Here is a 26792-nt window from a genome sequence, read left to right on the forward strand (position 1 = left end):
CTGGGATGCTCACTGCCGCAGAATGCTCACTGTCTTATAGGCAACTGAGGAAAGGGCAGACACAAGACTACACTGGTATTTTGAAACACCACTTAGGACCGAGTGTAGACTCAATTTAATACATTTAAAACAGACTTTTGGTCAGATTTGGGTGGGAGAGTGTTGGTACCTCCAAACCCCATCTGCTCTGGACCCCAAATAGCTAATTCAGTTATAAAGGTGTTAAATGCATCTGCATTAGTGGAGTTTCAAATGGAGTTAGCTGGCAATTTTTTAAAAAACATCTTTTTTCTTGATTAAGACAAGGTCACTGATGGGGAGTCAATCCCACAAAACCCAGTGAGGTAATCCAAGATCCCCAAACAATCAGTTCCCCTTCCCTGCAGCAACAGGGCCCAGATCTGCTCTGGTGGTTGCTGGAGGGGGACAGGTGGCTTTTTCCCTGGTTCTGATGGTTGCTGCTCTTACCTCTTCTGGAGGCTGTCTGCAGATTTATGTAGAAGTCACTGCATGAGTTATACTTGGCTCACATTTCCATCCTTTTCTTTGCAACCATAAGAATTAGGAAAATTCGTATTTTCATGAATACTTAGACTCTGATCCCAGCACACAACTCTGGGAGCTGTGGTCCTGGGCATATGCATATTACCTCTGTGCCTTAATCTGGCCTTCTCATGAGTGTTTCTCTGAGGGGGAGCCAAGCCTGAAAAGCCAAGCAAAGCCCACAGGATAATATATGAACATCTATGCAATGTGCTGTGAATTTGTGTCATATTTTCATATCTCAAATGAGGAAAATTTGGTTTGTGGGTGAAACCTGGAAGAGTATCACTAATTTTGTTTTTTAATTTGACCTCTGGTCAAAATTATCCTTTAACCCATAAAGGTGAAAATCCTTTTGCTCTGAACACTTTGTGAGGGGGCAGCTCACTTCAAACCAGTTATGTGCGAACTTCCTGTGCAGTTGTAGCCGGAACACCACAGCAAATAATTTTTTCCTGCCTTGTTTTATGTTGACTCTCTACTAACACGATAGACATACTCTCTCTCATATTTTTATGTCATACGAAGGTATCAACACGTCTATTCCAGGACTCCAGACAAGGATCTTTGACATCCACACAGGTATCATCACCAAACGTCTTAGTAGCTTTTGATATTAGACTAGATAATTGAAGTAGGTTGGTTTTTAACTCTAAGTCTTCTCTTTTCTCTTATAAATTTAGTACAAGTGGTTATAAACATTACTGTTGCATTAATCAGCATTAATATTAGCATTAGTATGGGCTGTCCCTGCAGTATGTGAATTTGCATTTGTGCTCCTTTTGCCTTCTGTAATGTATTTGGTTGTTTTACCATTAAACACCAAGGGTAAACATTTTCAAAAATGGCTAAATAATGTAGGCACTTTTGAAAACTTTACATTGAAGCTATAAGATCTTTTCCAACCCAGGAAGCCAGTATATGGGGCTTTAGAGTTTAGAAAAGCACTGTTTACAAACATTCAAAAAATCCTATTTGAAAAAAAATAAATTGAAGCTGGTTGGGAAATGATTCTAGTCCTACTGATTGAAAAATGGGTGAGGGTCCAAAACTGAAGTGCGATGACTAATGTTAGTGTATTAAATCAGGAGTAGGTATGATTTGGGTTGCTGTAGATAAGATTATACTGAACTAGATGATATTCTGAACCCTATAGAAGTCAGAGAAAAAAATACAGAAAGACCTGGAGAGGTTAGAAATAAGGGCAGGAAAAGGGCAAGGTACTATTTTTATGCAACATAATCACACTCATGTTGCTTCTCTTAGCAGTTTCTTGAGAGAACTCTGGTGGTCTCTGACCCAGGAGTTTTTGGTATAGGGTGCTCACATTAAATTGCTCTTATTATTTTGGTGGAGCCTGGGTTTGTTGACCTTCAGGGCATTGTGCAAGACTCATCTTTTCATTGTTGCATTTTCTGAGGATGGAATATGACACATTGCTTGCCCAGAGCTGCAGCTGGGATGCTGATTTTGAGTTTTGCTCTCTATCATAGAATTGAGTGTGTTAGAAATTATGTAGTGAGGGTCTGGCTATGGACGATACCAACAATAGGTAGCATATTTTAATTTTTGTTGGTAATAGGTTTGTAGATACAATTGATTGGAACTTACTAAGCAATTCTATTCCAATTGGTGATACACAAGTAGAAATAGACCAGTTCCCTCTGTCTGAGCTATATTGGCTCTATGAGACTAAAAGGAATTTTTTAAAAAAATCTAATTTAGTTTTGACACTAAGCTAGGTCAGCAACTATGATCTGAATATGCACAGAGCACATACCCGCTGGGTAAGAGGGTATTAATTTTACATAGTTATTTTTTTCAGAGTAGCATCTCACTTTAAGTTTTTCTGGAGTCTGTGTTCCCATATGTCACACATGCAGCTCTAGAAGAGTACTGTGTGCTGGACACTCCCCAGGCTGCTGTGTGGAGTCCCAAACCACTGGACGCATGAGCTCTGAAGCTTCCTTGGCTATCAATAGAGTGCAGAAGTGTTTCCCCTGCTGGCTTCTCTGGCACATCTCATGGGTGTAGGCTGTCTGTTAAAACTTCCTGGAAATGCAGCCACATGCTCCAATTAACATAGGACCCTAGGACCAGTGCTAACCCGTCTTCTCCCTCTCCCCCGACTCTCCTGTAGCTTAAACACACCCTCTCGCAGAACTCCAATCTTGTGGGAATTCTAGATTTACTGTTTTAGCTGCCGTGATAGTGAAGGAAACAGACACATTGGCTTCATAAGAGTTTTTAAACACCATTACTCTTTACTTAGATAGCAAGAGACATACACAGATCTAGGCAAAACAATCATTTTGTCTACACTTCTCCCTGCCTCAGGTTCCTCACCACTTGGGAGAGCAATTTGGGCTTGGGCAGAACCCTCTGGGGCGTCCAGGATCTTTGTCTCCTGCACACGGTTTCTCTCCAGAATCATGGATTCTTGTTCCCTCACTCTCTCTCTCTCGCTCTCTGTTCCAGGCCACTGGACAGCTCTTTTTGTTTGACCTTGGCTTGTGCTGCAGGTAAACAGGACACCTTGCTACAATAGCAGGCCCCTCTCTTGCTCTCTCCTGTCCAAAGCTTACTGTTCCTTCCCTGCTGTATGAGTCCCTCAAGTTTATATGTCTCACAACCAACACCTGATTCTTTTGTTCTGCTGCTGGGGATATTCCACTCTCCAATCCCAAATCCCTGCAAAGAAGTTTGAGCAAACTGGCTTTTCCCAGTCTTCACCTATCCTATTTTTCTGTCTGGACCAGGTCTGTTCACTGCCTAATAGCTCTTAATAACTGTCTCTTTCGAAGACTGACTTGTAGGCTCCATTTCCCTGTGTCACTATCCATGGGACTTTCTGTCCAATGTGGAGGTAAAAAGAGGAGGCACCACATTCAAAATTGTATTTGCTGCTTGATAAACATACATACAGAGACCTCAAAATCTCAGATAAAAGATGTCCACTGACAGGTTCCCAGACTGTCAAACCACACTTTTCAAGTGGGATTTTAAAAGACACCTAGGAAAATTCACTTCAATTCACTTTGAATTTCAGTGGAAGCTGGATGCTTAACTCCATGAGGCCCCTTTGAAAATTTTGCCCTTCAAATATATTTTTTAAAGATTAAGTCAAAACCTGACTTTCTAATGTTTGTTTTTATAAACCTTCAATGTTAACAAATTGATTTTTTGTCTTTTGTTTTGTTTTTAATTTCATTGTTTAAATTACTAACATGCATTGACAGCTCCGGTTTGGGAAATTTTATTCTCTGGAAATATAAATAGAGGTCAGATATTAGAACAGCTTAGTAAAGTTTTGAAAACTGAGCCCCCTTTCAACTATATTTCCACACTGTATTAGAAAAAGTGATAAGAAATTCACGCTGGACTGATTGCTCTAGTATATGATTTCTTTTCATCACAAGAACCTTGACTGGCTTTTCTAAAAGACAGCTCATTTGTGGCATAAAATAGGTACTGGAGCACTTTGTTTGCTCTGAGGGCAGTTTCATAGATAGGTTATGTCAGTTATTCATCATGTCCCATCTCAATACACTTGAGTCTAAACTCTCTGTTCTATAACCCACTAGAAATGAGTGAGCAGGATGTGACCTACTCAGAGCTGAAATTTCATAGTCCTAATGAACATCAAAGCAGACAGAGAGCTGAGAAGGCCAAGAATGCAGGTACTGTGCTTTAAAAGCTTCTAATTCTATATATGCTGGTGTTTTACTGTAAAGAATCAAACCTCTTCCTCCAATAACTAACTTTCTTCTAGTGTGTTTGTTAGAGGGCTGTCCCTTCACCCCCTCCCCTGGTTCTTGTCACGCAGAGAGCAAGCAGCAACAGACCAGAAGTCCAAAGCCCTTCACACCAGTCAGGCTTATCTCTATACGCCAATAGAGTCTGTTCCCCAGTGTTCCCCTTCCCAGCTCTGACACCGCAGAGCCTTGCCTGTGTCCCTGTTCCCGCCCCACCCCCCTTAGCAAACATGATTCCAATTTCCCTTCCCCACACTTCCTGTTTGACCCCAGTTTATATAGTAATATTCTAGCTATACCTTAACCAATCATTTTACTGAAATTGAACTAACCAATCCTAACATATTGTAACATAATTCTCTAACCAATTCTATCCCACTATCCTAATTAACTTACACCTAGCAAAATTAATTATACAGCAGACAGAAACAATTGGAGAACCAGACAGATTAACAATAGAAAAGTGGGGGCCATAAATATAAAACAAGACAGAAATGAGGGTTTCATATCCGATGAAGTGAGCTGTAGCTCACGAAAGCTTATGCTCAAATAAATTGGTTAGTCTCTAAGGTGCCACAAGTATCCTTTTCTTTTAACCATTGATAAGTGATTTCTTGCCAGACAGGATGCTATCAAACTACATTTTCTTTAACCGTCTTAAGATCTGTTTCTTTATCTGGTGGTGATGGACACTATCAGAACAGGATTGTCTTCCTAACAGCCCAATACCACCTTATTTCAATTGACTGGTTTGGAATGTGAGGATGTGACAATACACTTCCCAGCTTATAGCTGCCCCTGCGGCTTAGCCAAAGGCCTTAGCCTAAGAACAAGGCCTCAGACTATCCTAGTGAGAGAAGGCCCATATGCAGGCGAACTGTGATTTTGATTCTTTGTTTTATACCTCTATAACTAGCTAAGTGATAAAAATACACCTAAGTTCTTAAAGTATAGGCCTTTACTGGCAAGTTTGAATATGTCCTGTTACTGGAAGCTGATAACAAATCTGGGCCCAAATTGTCTATAGCAGATGGAGAGATCTTAACTATTGTTGATCAAAAGTGTTTCATCAAAAAGTTTTTCAACAAAAATGGCTTTTTGACTAAATCATTTAGATTTTTTGGTTTTGGTTGAAATGTTTCATTTTTTTTAATTTAAAGCGTTGAAAAGAAAAAAATTGTTTCACTTCAAAAATGTTGTTTAAGTTAAAGGTTTTGGGTTTTATGTTTTGTTTTGGTTATTAAACCCACTTTATCTCTCAAGGAGAGGGGAGATAAAAGGTGACAGAAAATAGGGCAACCCTTTCCCCACCCCCCACAAAGCAAAATGCTTACACTTTTTTTTCAGTTGGAAACTAACTGAAAATTGTTAATTTTTTTTTTCAATTTTTGTCATGAAAACAATAAAAATAATGAAACATTTTGAATGATGTGAAAAATGTTCATGAACTTCTATCTTTCAGTAAGTGCTAGTCACAAATCTGCCACCAACAAAGGTGTCTATTTGCTACAATCACTTTCATTAGCTATACAGCTAATGAATGGAAACTATTACTGGGGTTTTTTTTGGTGGGGTGGTTGGATACAGCCTTCAAGTTGCAGAGCATAAGTCAATCATCAACTACGTGAGGTTAAGAAGAAACCTTTTCCACAGGGATGTTTTTGCATATTGTCCTTTATATGGGATTTATACCTTTCTCTGAAATATTAGGTACTAGTAGGGTGACCAGATAGCAAGTGTGAAAAATCAGGACGAGGGTGGGGGATAATAGGTGCCTATGTAAGAAAAAGCTCCAAAAATCAGTACTGTCCCTATAAAATCGGGACATCTGGTCACCCAGGTACTAGCCACTGTTGGAGACAGGATGGTAGACTAGAAGGACAATTGTTCTGATCCAGCATGGCAGTCCCTGTATTCTTATTTTAGTCCTGGTTGGCTGGATTCTGTCCATGTGTCACTGATACTGCCTAAACAAATTTCAATCTGACACCAGATTCTAAGGATAGGGGGGCTCACTTTATTTGATTTTCTCCCTTCTCCTTTCTGTTAGATTCTTCCTCTCTGTCTCCACACCTGCAGCTCATTTTAGTGATTCTTGGAATCTTCTGCCTGGTTCTGTTGGTAACAATAGGTGTCCTGGGTGCTAAGGGTAAGTACTTGCAGAGAAGACACTAAGTAGGCCAGATCCTCAGCTGGTGTAAATCAGCATAGCTCCATTGTTTTAACACATTTACCTGTATATTCTCAGATAATACATTCTGTACTCAAAGAGTAAGTGCTGTAACATTAGAGAGATACACTGTATTGTTCATTCAAAAACTGTTCTTTACCAAAGTATGGAGTCCTCAGTTCTACCCTCAGTAGTCAATTATGGCTTGGTACCTCTCTTCCCAATTTATACCCATTTGATTCATAGACTGATAGATTGTAAGGTCAGAAGGGACCATCATGATCATCTAGTCTGACTTCCTGCACATTGCAGGCCACAGAAACTCACCCACTCCTGAAGTAGACCCCTAACCTCTGGCTGAGTTACTAAAGTCCTCAAATTATGGTTTAAAGACTTTAAGTTACAAAGAAGCCACCATTTACACTAGTTTAAACCTGCAGGTGATCCATGCCCCATGCTGCAGAGGAAGACAAAAAAACAGCAGGGTCTCAGCCAGTCTGACCCAGGGGAAAAGTCTTTCCTGACCCCAAATATGACAATCCGTCAAACCTTGAGCATGTGGGCAAGACCCACCAGGAAGATACTTGAGAAAGAATTCTCTATAGTAAATCAGAGCCCTCTCCATTAACTGTCCCATCTCCAGCCATTGGGGATTTTTGCTACTGGCAGTCACCAATAGCTTACATGCCATCATAGGCAACCCCATCATACCATCCCCTGAATTAACTTAATTTAACTTAAATAACTCCTCTCCCTCCCTGGTATTTAGCCCTCTGATGTATTTATAGAGAGCAAACATATCTCCCCTCAGCTTTCTTTTGGTTAGGCTGAACAAGCCAAGCTCTTTGAGTCTCCTCTCATAAAGTACAGGTTTCAGAGTAACAGCCGTGTTAGTCTGTATTCGCAAAAAGAAAAGGAGTACTTGTGGCACCTTAGAGACTAACCAATTTATTTGAGCATGAGCTTTCGTGAGCTACAGCTCACTTCATCAGATGCATACCGTGGAAACTGCAGCAGACTTTATATATACACAGAGAATATGAAACAATACCTCCTCCCACCCCACTGTCCTGCTGGTAATAGCGAATGGCCTAACCTGATGATTACTTTAGATAAGCTATTACCAGCAGGACAGTGGGGTGGGAGGAGGTATTGTTTCATATTCTCTGTGTATATATAAAGTCTGCTGCAGTTTCCACGGTATGCATCTGATGAAGTGAGCTGTAGCTCACGAAAGCTCATGCTCAAATAAATTGGTTAGTCTCTAAGGTGCCACAAGTACTCCTTTTCTCATAAAGTAGTTTTTCCATTCTTTGGATTGTCTCACTAGCCCTTCTCTGCACCTGTTCCAGTTTGAATTCATTTTTCATAAACATGGAAGACCAGAATTGCACACATTATTCCAGATGAGGTCTCACCAGTGCCTTGTATAATGGTACTAACACTTCCCTGTCTCTACTGGAAATACCTCACCTGATGCATCCTAGCACTGCATTAGCTTTTCTCATGGCTGCATCACATTGATGGCTCCCAGTCATCCTGTGACCAAACAATATAGCCATCATCCTTTGTCGCTTCCAACTGATAAGTCCCCAGTTTATAGCAAAAATTCTTCTTGTTAGTCCCTAAGTGCATGACCTTGCACTTTGTACTATTAAAATTTCAGCCCATTTCTATTACTCCAATTACAAGGTCATCCAGGTCTTCTTGTATTATATTCCAGTCCTCCTCCATATTGGCTATACTTCCCAACTTTGTGTCATCTGTAAATTTTATTAGCACACTCTCACTTTTTGTGAGAAGGTCATTAATAAAGATGTTAAATAAGATTGGTCCCAAGACCGATCCCAGAGGACTCCACTAGTAACCTCCCTGCAGCCTGACAGTTCACCTTTCACTATGACCCGTTCGTAGTTGCTCCTTTAACCAGTTCCTTATCCACCTTTGCGTTCTCATATTAATCCCCATCTACTCCAATTTAACTAATAATTGACCATGTGGAACTGTATCAAATGCAATGATTCTTTTCTATGGGAAGAGCAAACTAATCAAAGATGATGTAATCAAATAATTTTATGGGACACTTGGTGGAGATTAAGTTAGAGACACACTCTAAAGGAAATGTTGTTAAACTATGACTACTTGGAAATTTGCATGAAGTATTAATGCACAAAAGAATTTAACATGATGACATTGGAACAAGATAAACTCATCAACAAGACCATATCTACACTAGAAATGGTTTGCCAGTATAGATATACCAGCAAACTGTGCTAGAGTAGATGCAGCTTATACTGGCAAAATGGTGATTTTGATGGTATAGTTTGATGGTATAGGTCCCTGAGCAAAATTAGTTGTTTTGGCAAAAACACTTTTTTACCAGTATAAGCTTTGTTTACACTAGGGTTTTAGTCAGTAAAATAATATTACAAAAATCACACCCCAAGCTGACATTGCTAAACTGTCAAAAGTTTCTACTGCAGACCTAACCTATGGAGAGAGAGAGAGATTCACAAATTCAAGAGACAAATAAGCTTTACTACAGAAATACCTTCAAGCTCCCCCCTCTCCACAGCAATAACTGGCAATGTGCTACTTTGTTTATCTTCACCATCAACACTATCATTTCACAGACAATTTGAAAACCATACCCTACAGATGACTCAGATGTAGAAGAAACCACATGTTGAGATATAATAACAAGCTTGCATCTTCAACTATCTCCTATGATTAGACTAGATCATTTCCCACCTCCTTTTCTGCTCAGATGCGTTCCCTAATCCTTGACGTCTTCATTTGCCCACTCTGACTAAAACAAGGTTGTGGTTTCCTTTCAGCAGATTGTTGTGCTTCCCCTCTTGTAGAAGTGCTTATTTGTGAGGAGGACAATGCTGTGCAGATAGTTTCCCATGTCACTATTGTGCCCTCTCATCTGAATGGCCCCTAATGATTTTTTTTAGATGATGCTATTTAGTTTTGCAGAATCCCAGCTTTCATCTGTAAAAAGTGAGTCTATTATTACGGTTGCAAAGAAAACCTCAAAAATGAATGGCAGAGCTGCCTAAGTGATTCCTGGAACAATAGCCCTGAAAGGGATGAGCTGCCCCATTCCTCTCAGTGAGGTGTTAACTCAGATGCCCACTGATAATAATTTAAATGCTAACATTAACTATTTAATTCCTCATGTAAGAAATGAGAGGGAGGATCACAAATCAGCACAATCTGCTTTGAGAAACAGCTCATTTTGGTGCTCAACATGACTGGCATTTCGGAGATAATACCTTTAAAATCCCCCCTCAGACAAAAAGGAGCCATGCCAAAGAATCCTAGGACAGCCCATGGGCATATTCAGGCTCCACTGAGGAGGAGCCCAGTGGAGCTCAGAGCATGATCATATTTTGAAAACAATCTGTGTAAGTTGTGCCTCATTTTGATGACTAACATGGTACAAAACTTATTCTGTGTGTTGAGCTTGGGATAGTAGCACTACCCTTTCCCCCAATTTAACAGAGATTAAAAATCAGTGTGGGTTATATATTATGTTTCTGCACATGGTCTGTTAACCAGATTACAAAACCACAGTCTTTTTCTTTTACTATTCAAATAGTGCTATACTAACTTGCGAGCTCTTTAAATACCGAAATAAATCTGAAGGAGATAAATATTTCCCTTAGAGAACCTGTAGAGCAAAAGACAATTGATTTAATAAAGGCTACTGCAGTTTCAGTTTTATGTGGCACACTTTTTGTTACTTTATTGTTAATTTAAGTTCTCCAGAATGAAAACCTCAACAAACAACATGAATTATTGGAAAACATCACCCGAATGCAGAAAACTCTGGAAATCTGCCACCAGCAAAAAGATGATCTCCAAGCAAAGAACACAAACCTCACAAATATGGTGAACATTAAAGGTATCAGTTGAAGCTCACTATTCTGTTATAGCCCTCAGAGTAACATTTTTGTTTCATTAGAATCTTCATTCCCCTTGTCCTTATTAACAAAAGAGCTTTCTCAGGGTTCTTCTCTCCCTGTGCACACATTGCCCCAGGGCCTGAGCTAATTGTAAATAGAAAGGAAAGCCACAAAAGAATCTTTGCGGGAATTGTTGGGCACCCAGCATGGGTCATACTCAATGATCGTTGGCTCACTAGTGTCAGGGTTTTGAGACATGGGCGTATCCATTCCCAATAGGCATCACCTGATTCCTTCCTGTACCTTTGGGAATTACAGGAAATCACCCAATAATGACAAACTAATCATAGATGAACTGGTCATATAATTGTATGGGACACCTGGTGGAGAATAATGAAGTCATGCACCCTCTTAGGGAAAGGCTGTTAAACTATGGCCACTGGGGAAGTTGCAACAGGAATCCGTGAACAGCAGACCCAAAAATGATGGCACTGAAACAAAATAAACTCACATATAGACAGAAGAATATGGCAACAGACAAATAGGCCCAGATATACTGAGCACCTTGCATCCTCCTCAGCCAATTCCTATGATTAGACTAAAGAATTTTCTACTTCCTCTCCCCTCCAGCAGACCCCTTTTCCCCATCCCCCATGCCTTCCCGAATTTCCCACTCACACTAAAAAGGCTGCTGTGGTTTCATTGTTGCAGAAGCACTTTGTTGTGAGGAGCACAATGCTGTGTTATGACTTGCAGTGTTGCTTTATATTTATGTGCTTGATTGTTTGGTGTTTCTTGCTGCCTTTCCCAGATGTATTTCATTTTCTGCATCTCCTCTGTTCACGACCCACAAACCACCGTACAAAAAATCATGTTCAGGATCTGTGTAGGGTAGAGGGCCAGGAGACAGAGGATTATGGAGAGCACAGATTATTGTCCTTGTCTTGATTGGATTTTTTGGTTATGTGGTGTTCATTGATTGTCAATCAACATATTTTAGTGAACACATCCAAAAACTGTAGTCTAGACAAAATCACTGAGAGCTTTACTTGGGTCAGTAAGCAGCCAATGATCAGTATCTGACTTTAAACACCAAGTCATTAGTAGCTGAGTTCACTAAGCTCCACAACAACCCATTCCAAACTTAGCATGTCACTGAAGATGTTCCAGGTACATGGGGCAGTACTAGATGTGTCTTTTGCTCCAGGTGAACCAGCAACAGAAAAATGGTTATTTGATCTCATCTTCTTCTATGCTTTCATGAAGCATAATTGTGTTTATCTGCCTGTTTCATCCACATTCCACTTGGCTGAGTCCTTAAATTCAGTTTACTTTGCTCCCTTTTCCCATAGAGAGTTTCCTCCCCTAGAGATGAAGCACATATTGTTAAGATGGGACATTTTCATGTTATAAGTGGTTGGATTCCTTGCCAAATAACCCTAATTTCCCACCCTCATTGAACCCTGTTCCCACAACTCTTGTTACTTATTTGTGGCCATTGACTCCATGCTGAAATCTTCCCCACTCTCACTATTCCTCCTCCAGTGCAGAACCTTGAGGACTTCTTCAAAGAGAAGATCAACTCCTCCTTTTCTTCTGTCCTCTTCTCCCTCCCCTGTACTCTGAAAATGTGTACTCCTTCCACCAATCCTTCCTTCTTTCATCAATTAATTCCTTCCTTCTTTTGTCTAGTGTTATTGTTAAATGCTTTCACACTTCATCTTTTCTTCTGAACCTTTTCCTTAGTGGATTTCAAAGTTGCCCTCAAGATTATTCTTCTCGGTCTCCTTCCTTCCTTCCTAGAATCATAGAATATCAGGGTTGGAAGGGACCTCAGGAGATCATCTAGTACAACCCCCTGCTCAAAGCAGGACCAATCCCCAACTAAATCATCCCAGACAGGGCTTTGTCAAGCCTGACCTTAAAAATATCTAAGGAAGGAGATTCCACCATCTCCCTAAGTAACGCATTCCAGTGTTTCACCACCCTCCTAGTGAAAAAGTTTTTCCTAATATCCAACCTAAACTTCCCCCACTGCAACTTGAGACCATTACTCCTTGTTCTGTCATCTTCTACCACTGAGAATAGTCTAGATCTATCCTCTTTGGAACCCCCTTTCAGGCAGTTGAAAGCAGCTATCAAATCCCCCCTCATTCTTCTCTTCCACAGACTAAATATCCCCAGTTCCCTCAGCCTCTCCTCATAAGTCATGTGTTCCAGTCCCCTAATCATTTTTGTTGCCCTCCGCTGGACTCTTTCCAATTTTTCTACGTCCTTCTTGTAGTGTGGGGCCCAAAACTGGACACAGTACTCCAGATGAGGCCTCACCAATGTCAAATAGAGGGGAACGATCACGTCCCTCGATCTGCTGGCAATGCCCCTACCTATACATCCCAAAATGCCATTGGCCTTCTTGGCAGCAAGGACACACTGTTGACTCATATCCAGCTTCTCGTCCACTGTAACCCCTAGGTCCTTTTCTGCAGAACTGCTGCCGAGCCATTTGGTCCCTAGCCTGTAGCCGTGCATGGGATTCTTCCGTCCTAAGTGCAGGACTCTGCACTCGTTTTTGTTGAACCTCATCAGATTTATTTTGGCCCAATCCTCTAATTTGTCTAGCTCCCTCTGTATCCTATCCCTACCCTCCAATGTATCTACCTCTCCTCCCAGTTTAGTGTCATCTGCAAACTTGCTGAGGGTGCAATCCACACCATCCTCCAGATCATTTATGAAGATACTGAACAAAACCAGGCCGAGGACTGACCCTTGGGGCACTCCACTTGATACCGGCTGCCAACTAGACAAGGAGCCATTGATCACTACCCGTTGAGCCCGACAATCTAGCCAGCTTTCTATCTACCTTACAGTCCATTCATCCAGACCATACTTCTTTAACTTGCTGGCAAGAATGCTATAGGAAACCGTGTCAAAAGCTTTGCTAAAGTGAAGGAACAACACGTCCACTGCTTTCCCCTCATCCACAGAGCCAGTTATCTCATCATAGAAGGCAATTAGATTAGTCAGGCATAACTTGCCCTTGGTGAATCCATGCTGACTGTTCCTGATCACTTTCCTCTCCTCTAAGTGCTTCAGAATTGATTCCTTGAGAACCTGCTCCATGATTTTTCCAGGGACTGAGGTGAGGCTGACTGGCCTGTAGTTCCCAGGATCCTCCTTCTTCCCTTTTTTAAAGATGGGCACTACATTAGCCTTTTTCCAGTCATCCGGGACTTCCCCCGATCGCCCTGAGTTTTCAAAGATAATGGCCAATGGCTCTGCAATCACATCCGCCAACTCCTTTAGCACTCTCGAATGCGTGCATCCGGCCCCATGGACTTGTGCTCATCCAGCTTTTCTAAATAGTCCCGAACCACTTCTTTCTCCACAGAGGGCTTCTTCCTCCCCATGCTGTGCTTCCTTCCTTCCTTCCTGCCTTTGGGACTGTCTATAAATTATATAATGCATTAGGTAGGTGAGTCCTCATTTGTGCATGTTTTTCCAGTGTTACAAAGTGTTACAAGGGAGTGGGTGGGTCTTGAAAATCACCAAAAGATGTCATGTAATTTATGGACAACTCCCTCCTTCCTTCCAGTGATTTCTCCATCTCTTTTGATAAGGCATCAGATTTTTCAGGTTCTCTCATCCAGCGCAACATGGGCTTGTTTGGATTTCATGGTAGCAATGTTGTGTGCTGTGCCTCCGAGTTACAGCAAGATTTTAATGGATTTTATCTCTATTTAGGTTTTTTTTTTGGAGCACATCCATGTGTAAGCGGGGGAATAGTCCCGCTATTGTGGGGAACTTTCCTGGCTTCTGCACTACCCTGGTGAAGTGGGCTAGCGAAAGGATCTGAGTTCTCGCTCCCACTTCCTTTACCCAGTGGCCTCCCTGCCCTTGAGGACTCCCCTTCCACTCTCCTATCTGGCAGAGTTCTCGTAACCCCAACAAGGCTGGGCCCAGGATTCCAGGGGGGGTCGACCCCCAACCCTGCTGCGATCACCTAGGATAGGGGCTAGGGTGTCCCCACTCCAGGGTGTACTCTCTGCACTGGGCACTTCTCTGACCCACTGACCATTACATACAATTTAAAGCAAATGCAAGTTTTTAATCAACAATTAATTTTAAAAAGAATAAGGGAAAATGGGAAAGGTTAAAGGAAACACATCGCCCCGCTCTGTGGCAGGGAACATCACAAACAGTGTCTCTGGAATGTCAGGGCAGTTCACAGTCTGTTCCTTGTAAGTCTCAGGCCCTGGCTGTGCTGTAGGGATGCTATGGTTGGACACTTGCTCTGGTGGTGGCCACACGCTCTCAGGTTCTAAGTGGTAGGACCCTTCTTCCCAGTGTCGCCCCCGCCCTGTCGGGGTTATAATACAAGCCTGGCCTACAGAGACTCTTGGCTGAGGCATCTCCCTGTGCTGGGCCCGCTGCCCAGGGTCCCCCTCGCTCTCCCCAGCTGCTCACTGCACCCAGCTCCAGATTGCTCCAGCCGCAGCTCCACCACTCTGTCTCTGCACCGCTGCTGCTGCTCTGCGTCCAGCTCCCTGGGCTGCTTCTTTGGCCCCTCTGGCTCTGGTTGCTGCAGCTCTGCTCCCAGGGCAAGTCTGCTCTCTCTGGGCTGTGCCTCTGGCTTTGGGGCTGCAGCTCTGCTCCCACGACAGGGTCTACTCTCTCTGGGCTGCTTTTCTGGTCCCTCTGGATCTGGCACAGCTCTGCTCCCCAGCTTAGCTTGGGCCCCTGCTTTCTCCTTAGCTCGGCCCCACTCGGTCTGACCCAGGCAAGTCAAGCTCACATGGAGGATGGGACCTCCCTGGCCTCCTGACTCCCTGATTAGCCTACTTGCCCTGTCATTCAAGTTGACCTGGAGCACTGGCCTCTCCCCATTGTTCCTGGGGACTGTCAGTCTCAGGGTCCTGATTCCCCATCGACCCTTCCCCCATTTTAGTACTGGGAGCTAGCAACTAAAACACCCGCACTGAATGTTAGTAAGGGGCTAACAGTCCCCTTACACATGTGCACTCCTGTTACTTCATTCTACCTAAATCTCTAGCTGTTTTCCTTGCTACTTAGCTTGGATATTGACAGCACCAGTATATCTAGTTTTGATTTCATTGGAGTGATGATGACACAAAACTGGAGTAACAAAGTGGTGAATCAGCCCTTAAGAACTGACAGTCTTTCAATCTCTTGAAATATTCACTGCCTCCATCCCAGAGATTAGAAATCAAACTAAATTGTCAATTGTTTTTGCATATGTTCCATTTTAAAACCACTCAGTGCTCTTTTTAATATCTAAGTAGCATTTACTATTTTGCTAACTCCTTAAGTACCGAAAAACCCTGAAAAATTAAACATATCTCTAAGCAGACCTATAGAACAAAAGGCAACTTATAAAAACTTACAAAATTTACACGTGGTACAGTATGTGTGAATTTATTCTGAATTTTAGTTCTGCAGAACAAAACCCTCAACAAGCAATGTGAAATTGTGGACAATATCACCCAGCTGCAGAAAACTCTGGAAATCTGCCACCAGCAAAGAGATGATCTCCAAGCAAAGAACACAAACCTCACAGATATTGTGAACATGAAAGGTAGTGTGACTCATGTTCACTTTTCTGTTATAGCCTGTAGAGTAACATTTTTGTTTTATTAGATTCCTGTTCACCTTGTCATTATTAACAACAGAGCTTTCTCAGGGTTCCTATCTCCCTGTGCACACACTGCCCAAGGGCCTGACCCAATTGTTGTTAACACTGAAACCACAAAAGGATCTTTGCGGGAAGTGTTGGGCATCCAGCAGGTGTTATACTCAATGATCCCAGGCACTCTAACTTCAGGGTTTTGTAACATGGGCATTTCCATTTCCAATTTACGTCACTCAATTCCTCTTGTTCCTTTGGGAGTGACAGGATGTGACCCACAAATAACAAACTGACTCATGTCTCATTCATGTCACCTATGTCATATATGATGTTTCCTTCCTCCCTGGGTGCTCTCATGTCCTCTCTTGTTCATGGGGCCCACAAATAATTGCAATTTCTGTGACCATTGATAACAGCAATTCACTGACGAGACTGGGTCAGCATTTAAGTGGATCAGCATTAAGTCAGCACACTAGCAGGATATAGCATACATCTGTTCAAATTTTTCCCTAAACCCCTGATCAAGCTCTTCCATTCTAGGACTATGCTTGCAGACACACATGCCCAGGACTGTGCTAGAAGGTGACAGATGAGAGAAATCCTGGTATCTTTCTTTAAAAAATAATAAAATAAATAACTTGCAGGCTTATGCCCAGTTTCTCCTTTTCACTTTTTAATGGAAAAATCTTTATCATTCCTGATAATTTGGGGATGTATCTCACTTGCACCTCCCCATATGTTGGACCTTTGAGCAGACAGTGACTCTGCAGTTCAGCCTCTTCTCTGTTACATTGGTTGCACGTATGTTCTTCTCTGGGGCAGATGACGCCTGGCCTAGTTCCATTAATGGTGCTAGCCTCCTCTAAGTAAGGAGGGTGAGGCTATGCTGGACTAGGGATGCTACCTCTTGGATTTTCCATGTTTGTTTTCTAATAGTCCCAAATTCATGGCCAGCATCAGCTGAACCTGATGGTCTGTGATGGGATGTTAGATGGGGTGGGATCTGAGTTACTACAGAAAATTCTTTTCTGGGTATCTGGCTGGTGAGTCTTGCCCATATGCTCAGGGTTTAGCTGATCGCCATATTTGGGGTTGGGAAGGAATTTTCCTCCAGGGCAGATTGGAAGAGGCCCTGGAGGTTTTTTGCCTTCCTCTGTAGCAAGGGGCACGGGTCACTTGCTGGAGGATTCTCTGCTTCTTGAAGTCTTTAAACCACAATTTGAGGACTTCAATAGCTTAAACATACGTGAGAGGCTTTTCGCAGTCGTGGGTGGGTGAGATTCTGTGGCCTGCGTTGTGCAGGAGGTCGGATTAGAAGATCATAATGGTCCCTTCTCACCTTAATATCTATGAATCTATGAAAACCTGAGACACACAGACTCAGCAGCAGAATTAATTACTTTTAGTTTCAAATCACAGACTTGTGCCACTTGAAGACTGTATTCCAGTTTAGAATGGTGGTGCATAAACATGCCAGCACAGCCAATACGTTATGACCCCTCACAGGAAACTGCATCACACAGAAATGTGATGGACCTATAATGTCTCTTTTTCAAGGACATAAATGCAGACCTTGCCCAGAGAGCTGGATACAGCATGGAGAGAAGTGTTACCATTTTTCTAAGGAAATGAAAACATGGCACAAGAGTAAAGAATACTGTTCTTCTTGGGGATCCCTACTGCTTAAAATAGAGAACAAGGAAGAGCTGGTAGGGAATTTTCCCTGTTGTTTTGTTTCCTGTATATTCTAAACTATACCTGCATATATCCCTGTGATGGGGAAGTAGAATATGAATGGTCATGTTGTCAGGATAATGTGACTCTCTAAACTGTCCTGTGTTGTATTCCATGCTAAATTTCCTAAGAGAGCTTGACCAGACTATGGGAATGAATGAATAAATATTCTAAAACTACCTGAAGGGCTTAAACGAAGTGTGACGACAGCAGGTCTAGGGTTTAATGCTCAGTACAGCTACGTGGGAGGGGGTGTGGCAAGAGACCAAAATGCATTTCTAGTATCTCACTAACAGGGCCCAAGATTTTTCTTGGGCTGGTGCTCTCTGCCCATTGAGAAAAGAGTGTTTCTTCTCCTTCCACAAAAAGAAAAGGAGTACTTGTGGCACCTTAGAGACTAACCAATTTATTTGAGCATGAGCTTTCATGAGCTACAGCTCACTTCATCGGATGCATACTGTGGAAACTGCAGAAGACATTATATACACAGAGACCATGAAACAATACCTCCTCCCACCCCACTCTCCTGCTGGTAATAGCTTATCTAAAGTGATCATCAAGTTGGGCCATTTCCAGCACAAATCCAGGTTTTCTCACCCTCCGCCCCCCCCCACAAACTCACTCTCCTGCTGGTAATAGCCCATCCAAAGTGACAACTCTCTTTAAAAATGTGTATGATAATCAAGGTGGGCCATTTCCAGCACAAATCCAGGTTTTCTCACCCCCCACCCCCCTCCAAAAACCACACACACAAACTCACTCTCCTGCTGGTAATACCTTCGAGACACCACTGACTTCCTGAGGAAACTACAATCCATCGGTGATCTTCCTGATAACACCATCTTGGCCACTATGGATGTAGAAGCCCTCTACACCAACATTCCACACAAAGATGGACTACAAGCCGTCAAGAACACTATCCCCGATAATGTCACGGCTAACATGGTGGCTGAACTTTGTGACTTTGTCCTTACCCATAACTATTTTACATTTGGGGACAATGTACACCTTCAGATCAGCGGCACTGCTATGGGTACCCGCATGGCCCCACAGTATGCCAATATTTTTATGGCTGACTTAGAACAATGCTTCCTCAGCTCTCGTCCCCTAACGCCCCTACTCTACTTGCACTATATTGCGCTTCATCATCTGGACCCATGGAAAAGAAGCCCTTGAGAAATTCCACCATGATTTCAACAATTTACATCCCACCATCAACCTCAGCCTGGTCCAGTCCACACAAGAGATCCACTTCCTGGACACTACAGTGCTAATAAACAATGGTCACATAAACACCATCCTATACCGGAAACCTACTGACCGCTATTCCTACCTACATGCCTCCAGCTTCACCCTGACCACACCACACGATCCATCGTCTACAGCCAAGCTCTGCGATACAACCGCATAAGCTCCAACCCCTCAGACAGAGACAAACACCTACAAGATCTCTATCAAGCATTCTTACAACTACAATACCCACCTGTGGAAGTGAAGAAACAGATTGATAGAGCCAGAAGAGTTCCCAGAAGTCACCTACTACAGGACAGGCCTAACAAAGAAAATAACAGAACGCCACTAGCCATCACCTTCAGCCCCCAACTAAAACCCCTCCAACGCATTATTAAGGATCTACAACCTATCCTGAAGGATGACCCAACACTCTCACAAATCTTGGGAGACAGGCCAGTCCTTGCCTACAGACAGCCCCCCAACCTGAAGCAAATACTCACCAACAACCACATACCACACAACAGAACCACTAACCCAGGAACCTATCCTTGCAACAAAGCCCGTTGCCAACTGTGCCCACATATCTATTCAGGGGACACCATCAAAGGGCCTAATAACATCAGCCACACTATCAGAGGCTTGTCACCTGCACATCCACCAATGTGATATATGCCATCATGTGCCAGCAATGCCCCTCTGCCATGTACATTGGTCAAACTGGACAGTCTCTACGTAAAAGAATAAATGGACACAAATCAGATGTCAAGAATTATAACATTCATAAACCAGTCGGAGAACACTTCAATCTCTCTGGTCACGCAATCACAGACATGAAGGTCGCTATCTTACAACAAAAAACTTCAAATCCAGACTCCAGCAAGAAACTGCTGAATTGGAATTCATTTGCAAATGGGATACTATTAATTTAGGCTTAAATAGAGACTGGGAGTGGCTAAGTCACTATGCAAGGTAGCCTATTTCCCCTTGTTTTTCTCTACCCCCCCCCAACGTTCTGGTTAAACTTGGATTTATGTTGGAAATGGCCCACCTTGATTATCATGCACATTGTAGGGAGAGTGGTCACTTTGGATGAGCTATTACCAGCAGGAGAGTGAGTTTGTGTGTGTATGGGGGTGGGGGGGGGGGTGAGAAAACCTGGATTTGTGCTGGAAATGGCCCACCTTGATTATCATGCACATTGTAGGGAGAGTGGTCACTTTGGATAAGCTATTACCAGCAGGAGAGTGAGTTTTTGTGTGTGTTCTTTTTGAAAAAAAGGGGGTGAGGGGGTGAGAAAACCTGTATTTGTGCTGGAAATGGCCCACCTTGATTTTCATACACATTGTGAGGAGAGTGGTCACTTTGGATAAGCTATTACCAGCAGGAGAGTGAGTTTGTGTGTGTGGTTTTTGGAGGGGGGTGGGGGGTGAGAAAACCTGGATTTGTGCTGGAAATGGCCCACCTTGATTATCATACACATTTTTAAAGAGAGTGGTCACTTTGGATGGGCTATTACCAGCAGGAGAGTGAGTTTGTGTGTGGGGGGGGCGGAGGGTGAGAAAACCTGGATTTGTGCTGGAAATGGCCCAACTTGATAATCACTTTAGATAAGCTATTACCAGCAGGAGAGTGGGGTGGGAAGAGGTATTGTTTCATGGTCTCTGTGTATATAATGTCTTCTGCAGTTTCCACAGTATGCATCCGATGAAGTGAGCTGTAGCTCACGAAAGCTCATGCTCAAATAAATTGGTTAGTCTCTAAGGTGCCACAAGTACTCCTTTTCTTTTTGCGAATACAGACTAACACGGCTGTTACTCTGAAATCTCTCCTTCCACAGTAATTCCCCTGGATAATTAATGACATCATAGTAGCAGTTTCCCTAGAGAGTCCCCATCAGTTTTCCCCAGCCAGAAGGAAAGTAGGCAGGATGCTGAACCTGAGGAGGAGGAAGGAATTACATTTCAGAAATATTTTCTGTAAAATGTACTCAAAGGTCTTCTGGGGAAAAAGGAGAATATGTTTGACCAACATCCGGGGACCTCAGCATTCTGGCTGTGACCATGACTCACTAGCTTCCCTCCCATCCCTTATATCCACACACTCATACCGTGATTTGAGCTGATTTGCTTTTGTTTCCACACAGGATTTCATAAAGTCTCAGGCCTCATTTCACTGGATTGGATTATCCCGTATGGCAATCGGTCATGGCTGGATGTGGCAGGATGGCACAGCCCACTCCACTGTCCTGTAAGTCTCAGGCACACCTAGAAATAGTTCAGTTTTTTTTATATCCTAATGTATTTCTTACAAAATTTTTACTATGTCAATGGGAAGGGGAATAAAGATTATTCAATACCCTAAAGTAGGTGCCACAGCCCTGGCACAGCTGGGCTGATGTTGCCTGTAGAAAGAGGCATTGAGTCAGACAGTATGGGGAAAGGGCTGGTTAAATCCCTCCAAGGGGTTTCAGAGTCCAAGCCATCAGGTGCAGCTGAGTCTAGGTAGGCTCAGAAAGATCATATATATGGGCTGAGCTCCCTCTTGGAAGTAGAGAGTGGGGTTTGCTAATTGGAAGCAGGACGGGGGTCTCTGGACACATTTGACTTGTCCTACATATGTTGTTTTGTTTTAATTACAGAGCTGAGTTTTTCTTGTTGAGAGGATTTTTTTGTTTTGTTATTTTGTGGATAAAAACACAAAGATTCAGACTGAGCTATCTAGATCCATGGTTTCACGGCACAGACTTTTTGAAGGACAGAGTTATCACTGATTGAATTTCCATCATAGTTGTTTATTGAGTTTCTAGAAGTGCTATTAATGAATGCTCCAAACTGAGCAGGGTTTAAAGGGTCAAAGTAACAAAGTCACATGACGCATACACAAATACATTACAAGAATATTATTAGAGTTGCAAATTCAAGCACTCAAAAGTTAGGCAATAACAGACTTAAGGTTGCGTGTGCAAACTTAATTCAGCTCCCTTGTGCATAGTATTATGCAGAGGTAGTCAATTATTTTTTGTTAAGGTTCAAATTTCTTGGTCAAGGTATAGTCAAGTCCAGACTCCAGAGAAATATTTTTGACACCGCAGTGACAATAATGATAATTATAAGTAAATAATAAGATTTTGCAGTCTATTCAAAAGCATCTGGCGGTCCGGTTTTGGCCCATGGTCTGCCTATTGACTATGCCTGTGATACAGTCTTTAATTACATGACCACATACTATTGTATTTCCATTGAATGGCTGCCTCAGTCAGTGCACAGAATGGATGTGCAATATTTTGTTTTATACTCATAGTTCAATCCATGGCCCTAGGCTTTATTTACTGCATTCAGTGCCAGATAAGAAAGGAAGAATGAAGGCGTTCATCACTATAGTATCCAAGTGTTTCACAAACATAAATTAATTTATCTTCACAACACTGCTGTGAGGTGAGTGGGAGGCATGATGCTCGTGTTACAGATGGGGAGCTGAGGCACAGACATCAAAGTCGAAGTAGAACTGGTTGGATAATTTATCGCCAGAAAATGATTCTGAAGAAAAAAAGCTGTTTTTATAAGTGCCCTAGGTGGGTCAGACTGCTAGACATACTTGTCTGAAATAAGTTACATATAACAGATAAGGCTAAAAGCTCTGTCTCAGAGGAAAGTCTTTTTAGCCAGCACCAAGTGACTGATTATGACCCCCTGATTTACATTAGTGAGCAGTTACCCACATTAGTATTAATCCAATTAATATCTGCAGGATTACTGCTGTGAGTGACTACTCACCTATGTGTGTAAGAGGATCAAAATCTGGGCCTGAACAAGGGAAGTAGCCCACAGTGATACAAGACATGTGAGTAGCAGGGGGGCTGCAGGGGATTGGTCCTGCTTTGAGCAGGAGGTTGGACTAGATGACCTCCTGAGGTCCCTTCCAACCCCGATATTTTATGATTCTATGATTCTATGACTGAGGGGGCATTGGCAGAGCTGTGAGGGGAGCCCAAGATTGGGAAAGGCAGGGGGGCTGCCAGGCAGGATTGGGGTTCATTGCCAGAGTTGTGTGGAATGAATGAAACTTGCTCAAAACCAGCCTGCAGTCTGTCTAGCCCTAGTCAACTCTTTAGTCCCCCAATTTTCCTAAGTCCCAAATTAATTCACATTTTTAATCAATTCTGCTTGTCCTGGGTCCTGAATCATACCAAAGCTATTTCTTTCTTTGTATATATCTGGCATCTACCCCCAGGTTTTAGGCACATCAATTTTATAAACTTGTTTGTGATTTCACCAAGTCTGGTGTGTCTGACAGTAAAATGTTTCTTTTAAAAGTTTTCCAGTAAAGATACAAGAGCCTGGAGAAAAATGTGCACTTTTCAAAGCTGGGGAAGCCTTCTCCCAAAACTGTACAGGCCAATATCGCTATATTTGTGAAAAGAGGGCTACTCAGAAAAAGAAAACTGAACTGGCATAAAGAAGATTACAGTATCCATGGCAATCATAATCGATGACATTCCAAAGGGAAAGATAATTCACCCCTTGAGTTTGCAGAGTTGCCATTTTCAATGAGGAGCAGCAACTTCTGATGATAAACAATGTCCCTTTCAGAAATTTTCACAGCCAACCAAAACACTCCTACCATGCATGCTGATTTATCAAACATGGCTGGGAATGGCAGAGTTTATTTTAAAGGATCAGTTAGTTCATCATGAAGATAAGAAACTGGATTTATTTTTATTTTATTGCATCCCATACTCCCTGTGTCATAAAGTTCTGCATTTGTAATTCCATGTTTTGTTTTGTTTTTTTGCCTCATGATAAATGGTTGTTTTACTTCACACTGAGTTTGCAAGATCAACAACCAACCAGGGAAGAAAGTAGACGGGAAAAGTCTTGATTTTAGCCAAGTGTGAGCTGCACGTAGACTCCCTCTTACATTCACAAAAATTACAGTGGTTTAACTGAAATTGGTTTATAATCACTTTAATTAAGCTTGGGGCACGATTCACAAGGGACCTAAAGAGGGCAGTTAAGCACCTAAGTCCAACATTTATGCAACACCAGCATTCACTACCCCCCCATCCCCAACGCTTAGCTGCTGCCTAATACCGTAGGTGCCGAGGCTTTTCGGCATCTAAGTCTCCACCATTAAGGCCTCCAAGGCACCTAAGTTTCTGCAGGGGGGCATGTGCAAAGCCTAATCATTGGGCTATTGGGTATTCTGGTTTCTCTCAATCTCTCCTAATGGACTTGTTCCACTTTCTATTAAACATTCATTGGCCAAGAAAAAGAATGACTTCATAGCCCAGTGGGTAGGACACTCACATGGGAGACTCAGGTTCAAATCCTTGTTCTGAATCAGGCAGAGTGAGGATTTGAACGAAGGTCTCCTAAGTGAGAGCTTTAACTATTAGTTATAAGGGGGGTACTACCTAGCAAGCAGAGCTGGAACCAGAATGGATCTCTGGGTAATGAGAACTCTCCCACCAGCATAATTAAACCACCCCCAATGAGCAGCGGTAGCTATGTCAGTGGGAGAGTGACTCCCGCTAATACAGCGCTGTCCACACTCATGCTTTTGTTGGTGAAACTTATGTCAGTCAGGGGTGTGTGTTTTTCACACCCCTGACCAGCAAAAGTTTTGCTGACAAAAGTGCCAGTGTAGACAAAGCCTTAGTCACCAGAATGCTGGCCCAGCTTTTGGCTCCCACCATTCTATCACAGTCTATTAAACTACATTCAGTAAAGGCGTGGTTGTGCAGGTGGTGTTGGAGAGCGGGTTTTGGATTCTTTGGCCATGGGATGTAGTTGCAGGAAGGAGGAGTGCTAGGCAGAGATGGGATCCACCTAACAAAGAGAGGGAAGAGCATCTTCACAGGCAGGCTTGCTAACCAATGAGGAGGGCTTTAAACTAGGTTTGCCGGGGGATGGAGACCTAAGCCCTGAGGTAAGTGGGGAAGTGGGATACCGGGAGGAAACACAAGGAGGAGGGTGCAACATGGGAGGTCTCCTGATTCATAGTGAGAAAGTAGGGCAATCAGCTAGTTATCTTAGGTGCCTGTACATGAATGCAGGAAGCCTGAGAAACAAGCATGAAGAACTGGAAGTCCTGGCACAGTCAAGGAACTATGATGTGATTGGAATAACAGAGACTTGCTGGGGTAATTCACATGACTGGAGCACTGTCATGGATGGGTATAAACTGTTCAGGAAGGACAGGAGGTGGAGAAAAGGCTGGAGGAGTTGCACTGTATGTAAGAGAGCAGTATGATTGCTCAGAGTTCCAGTGTGAAACTGGAGAAAAGCCTGTTGAGAGTATTTGGGTTACGTTAAGAGGCAAGAGCAACAAGGGTGATGTCATGGAGGTCATCCACCGTAGACCACCAGGCCAGAAGGATGAGGTTGATGAGACTTTCTTTGGACAATTAACAGAAGTTTCCAGATCATATGCCCTGGTTCTCATGGGGGACTTCAATCTCCCTGACATCTGCTGAGAGAGCAATACAGCAGTGTACAGACAACTGAGGACATTTTTGGAGAGTGTTGGGGACAACTCCTGGCGCAAGTGCTGGAGGAACCAACTAGGGGCCATGGTCCACTTGACCTGCTGCTCACAAACAGGGAAGAATTGGTAGGGGAAGTAGAAGTGGGTGGCACTTATTATAATTCTGCCAAAGTAACCTAATTTCCTTATTTGACAGAGTTACTCGTCCAGAAGGGAAGCAGTAGGCATGATATATCTTGATATTAATAACACTTTTGATATAGTCCCACATAACATTCTCATAAGCAAACTAGGAAAATGTGATCTAGATAAAATTACTATGAAAGGGGTGTGACATACCGGCGTACAATCCAGATCAGTGGGGGGCTCTGTCACCCTTTTCCTGCAATCTTGGGTGCCTTACAATACCTTGCTGCAGTAGCTCACACCTGGGACTTATTATTGGAGGTACCTGGATTGCATCTCAGTGTTTGGTTTGAACTTGCTGTTGTTCAGTAACTAACATCTAAACTGTCTCAGTTAAGCTTTGCAGATAACACCTTGAGCTGGGGTACTGCATCTGTTAGAAGCTGATCTACTGTTGTTGTTTTTCAGTATAGCAGGTTAAGCAAGTTAACAAATGTATTATGTTATGAAAACTCTTTGTAACACTCCTAGTTACAGTGAAGCCCATTTAATAGCTGCTTGTTAAATGGAAAATCTCCTCTAATAAAAAAAGAAATTCTGTGAACCAATTCATTTGGCTCTACTTCAGCATAATTGTGCCTATTTAATATGAATTATAATTAAGCATACTTTTTTTTAATGTCAGTTGAAAAGCTTTTATGTCCTGCACCAAGCAACACTTAAAATCAGTCACTGACCATATGGGAAGCTGCACAATATTTTCTTCTCTCAGTTAATTACACTGTCATTATATGTTCCCAGGCTCCTTGTATGCTTTGTGTATGCAATAATGATGTGAAACTGTAGTAATGACAGCAGGAAGTTGCAACAATGATTTCATATTCTAGCAGTGAACAACTGAATTGTCTATATGTCTGTACAATGACTAGTACCCTGGGTCCAACCTCATTGACCTGCTTCAATATAAATGTTAAACTACATATACAAACAACTTCTTATACTGTGGAATAGTCTCTTCTGAGAAAAATGATGAAAACCCTACAGTCTGAAATATTTATGAATACGATTGGTCAACGTTAACATAATTACATATGAAAACTAAGTTAAAAGAATGTCACTGTGGTTGCAAAGTCAAGCATCCAGAGGTTAGAAAGTCCCCTATTTATAGGTGCCTTTGATTATGTCAT

General features: G+C 42.5%; 1 protein-coding gene across 1 annotated transcript; it reads left to right on the forward strand.

Annotated features, from left to right (window-relative positions):
- The first annotated feature begins 1058 nt into the window (after nucleotides 1–1058).
- LOC144259189 (uncharacterized) lies at nucleotides 1059–23448 on the forward strand. The gene is made up of 8 exons (XM_077807369.1): nucleotides 1059–1125; nucleotides 4128–4223; nucleotides 6349–6447; nucleotides 10238–10381; nucleotides 15832–15975; nucleotides 17584–17735; nucleotides 21137–21240; nucleotides 23307–23448. Exons 1-8 carry the CDS (start codon nucleotides 1059–1061, stop codon nucleotides 23446–23448), a joined length of 948 nt encoding a protein of 315 aa, XP_077663495.1.
- The last annotated feature ends 3344 nt before the right edge of the window (nucleotides 23449–26792 follow it).

The sequence above is a fragment of the Eretmochelys imbricata genome, chromosome 1, assembly GCF_965152235.1.
Source record: "Eretmochelys imbricata isolate rEreImb1 chromosome 1, rEreImb1.hap1, whole genome shotgun sequence".
Taxonomy (NCBI): domain Eukaryota; kingdom Metazoa; phylum Chordata; order Testudines; family Cheloniidae; genus Eretmochelys; species Eretmochelys imbricata.

Coding starts and splice junctions, on each gene's coding strand:
- LOC144259189 (XM_077807369.1), top strand. CDS start 1,059: ATGTCATACGAAGGTATCAACACGTCTATTCCAGGACTCCAGACAAGG. Junction 10,382..15,831: donor AAATATGGTGAACATTAAAG/GTATCAGTTGAA, acceptor TCTGAATTTTAG/TTCTGCAGAACAAAACCCTC. Junction 21,241..23,306: donor ACAGCCCACTCCACTGTCCT/GTAAGTCTCAGG, acceptor TTCTTTTAAAAG/TTTTCCAGTAAAGATACAAG.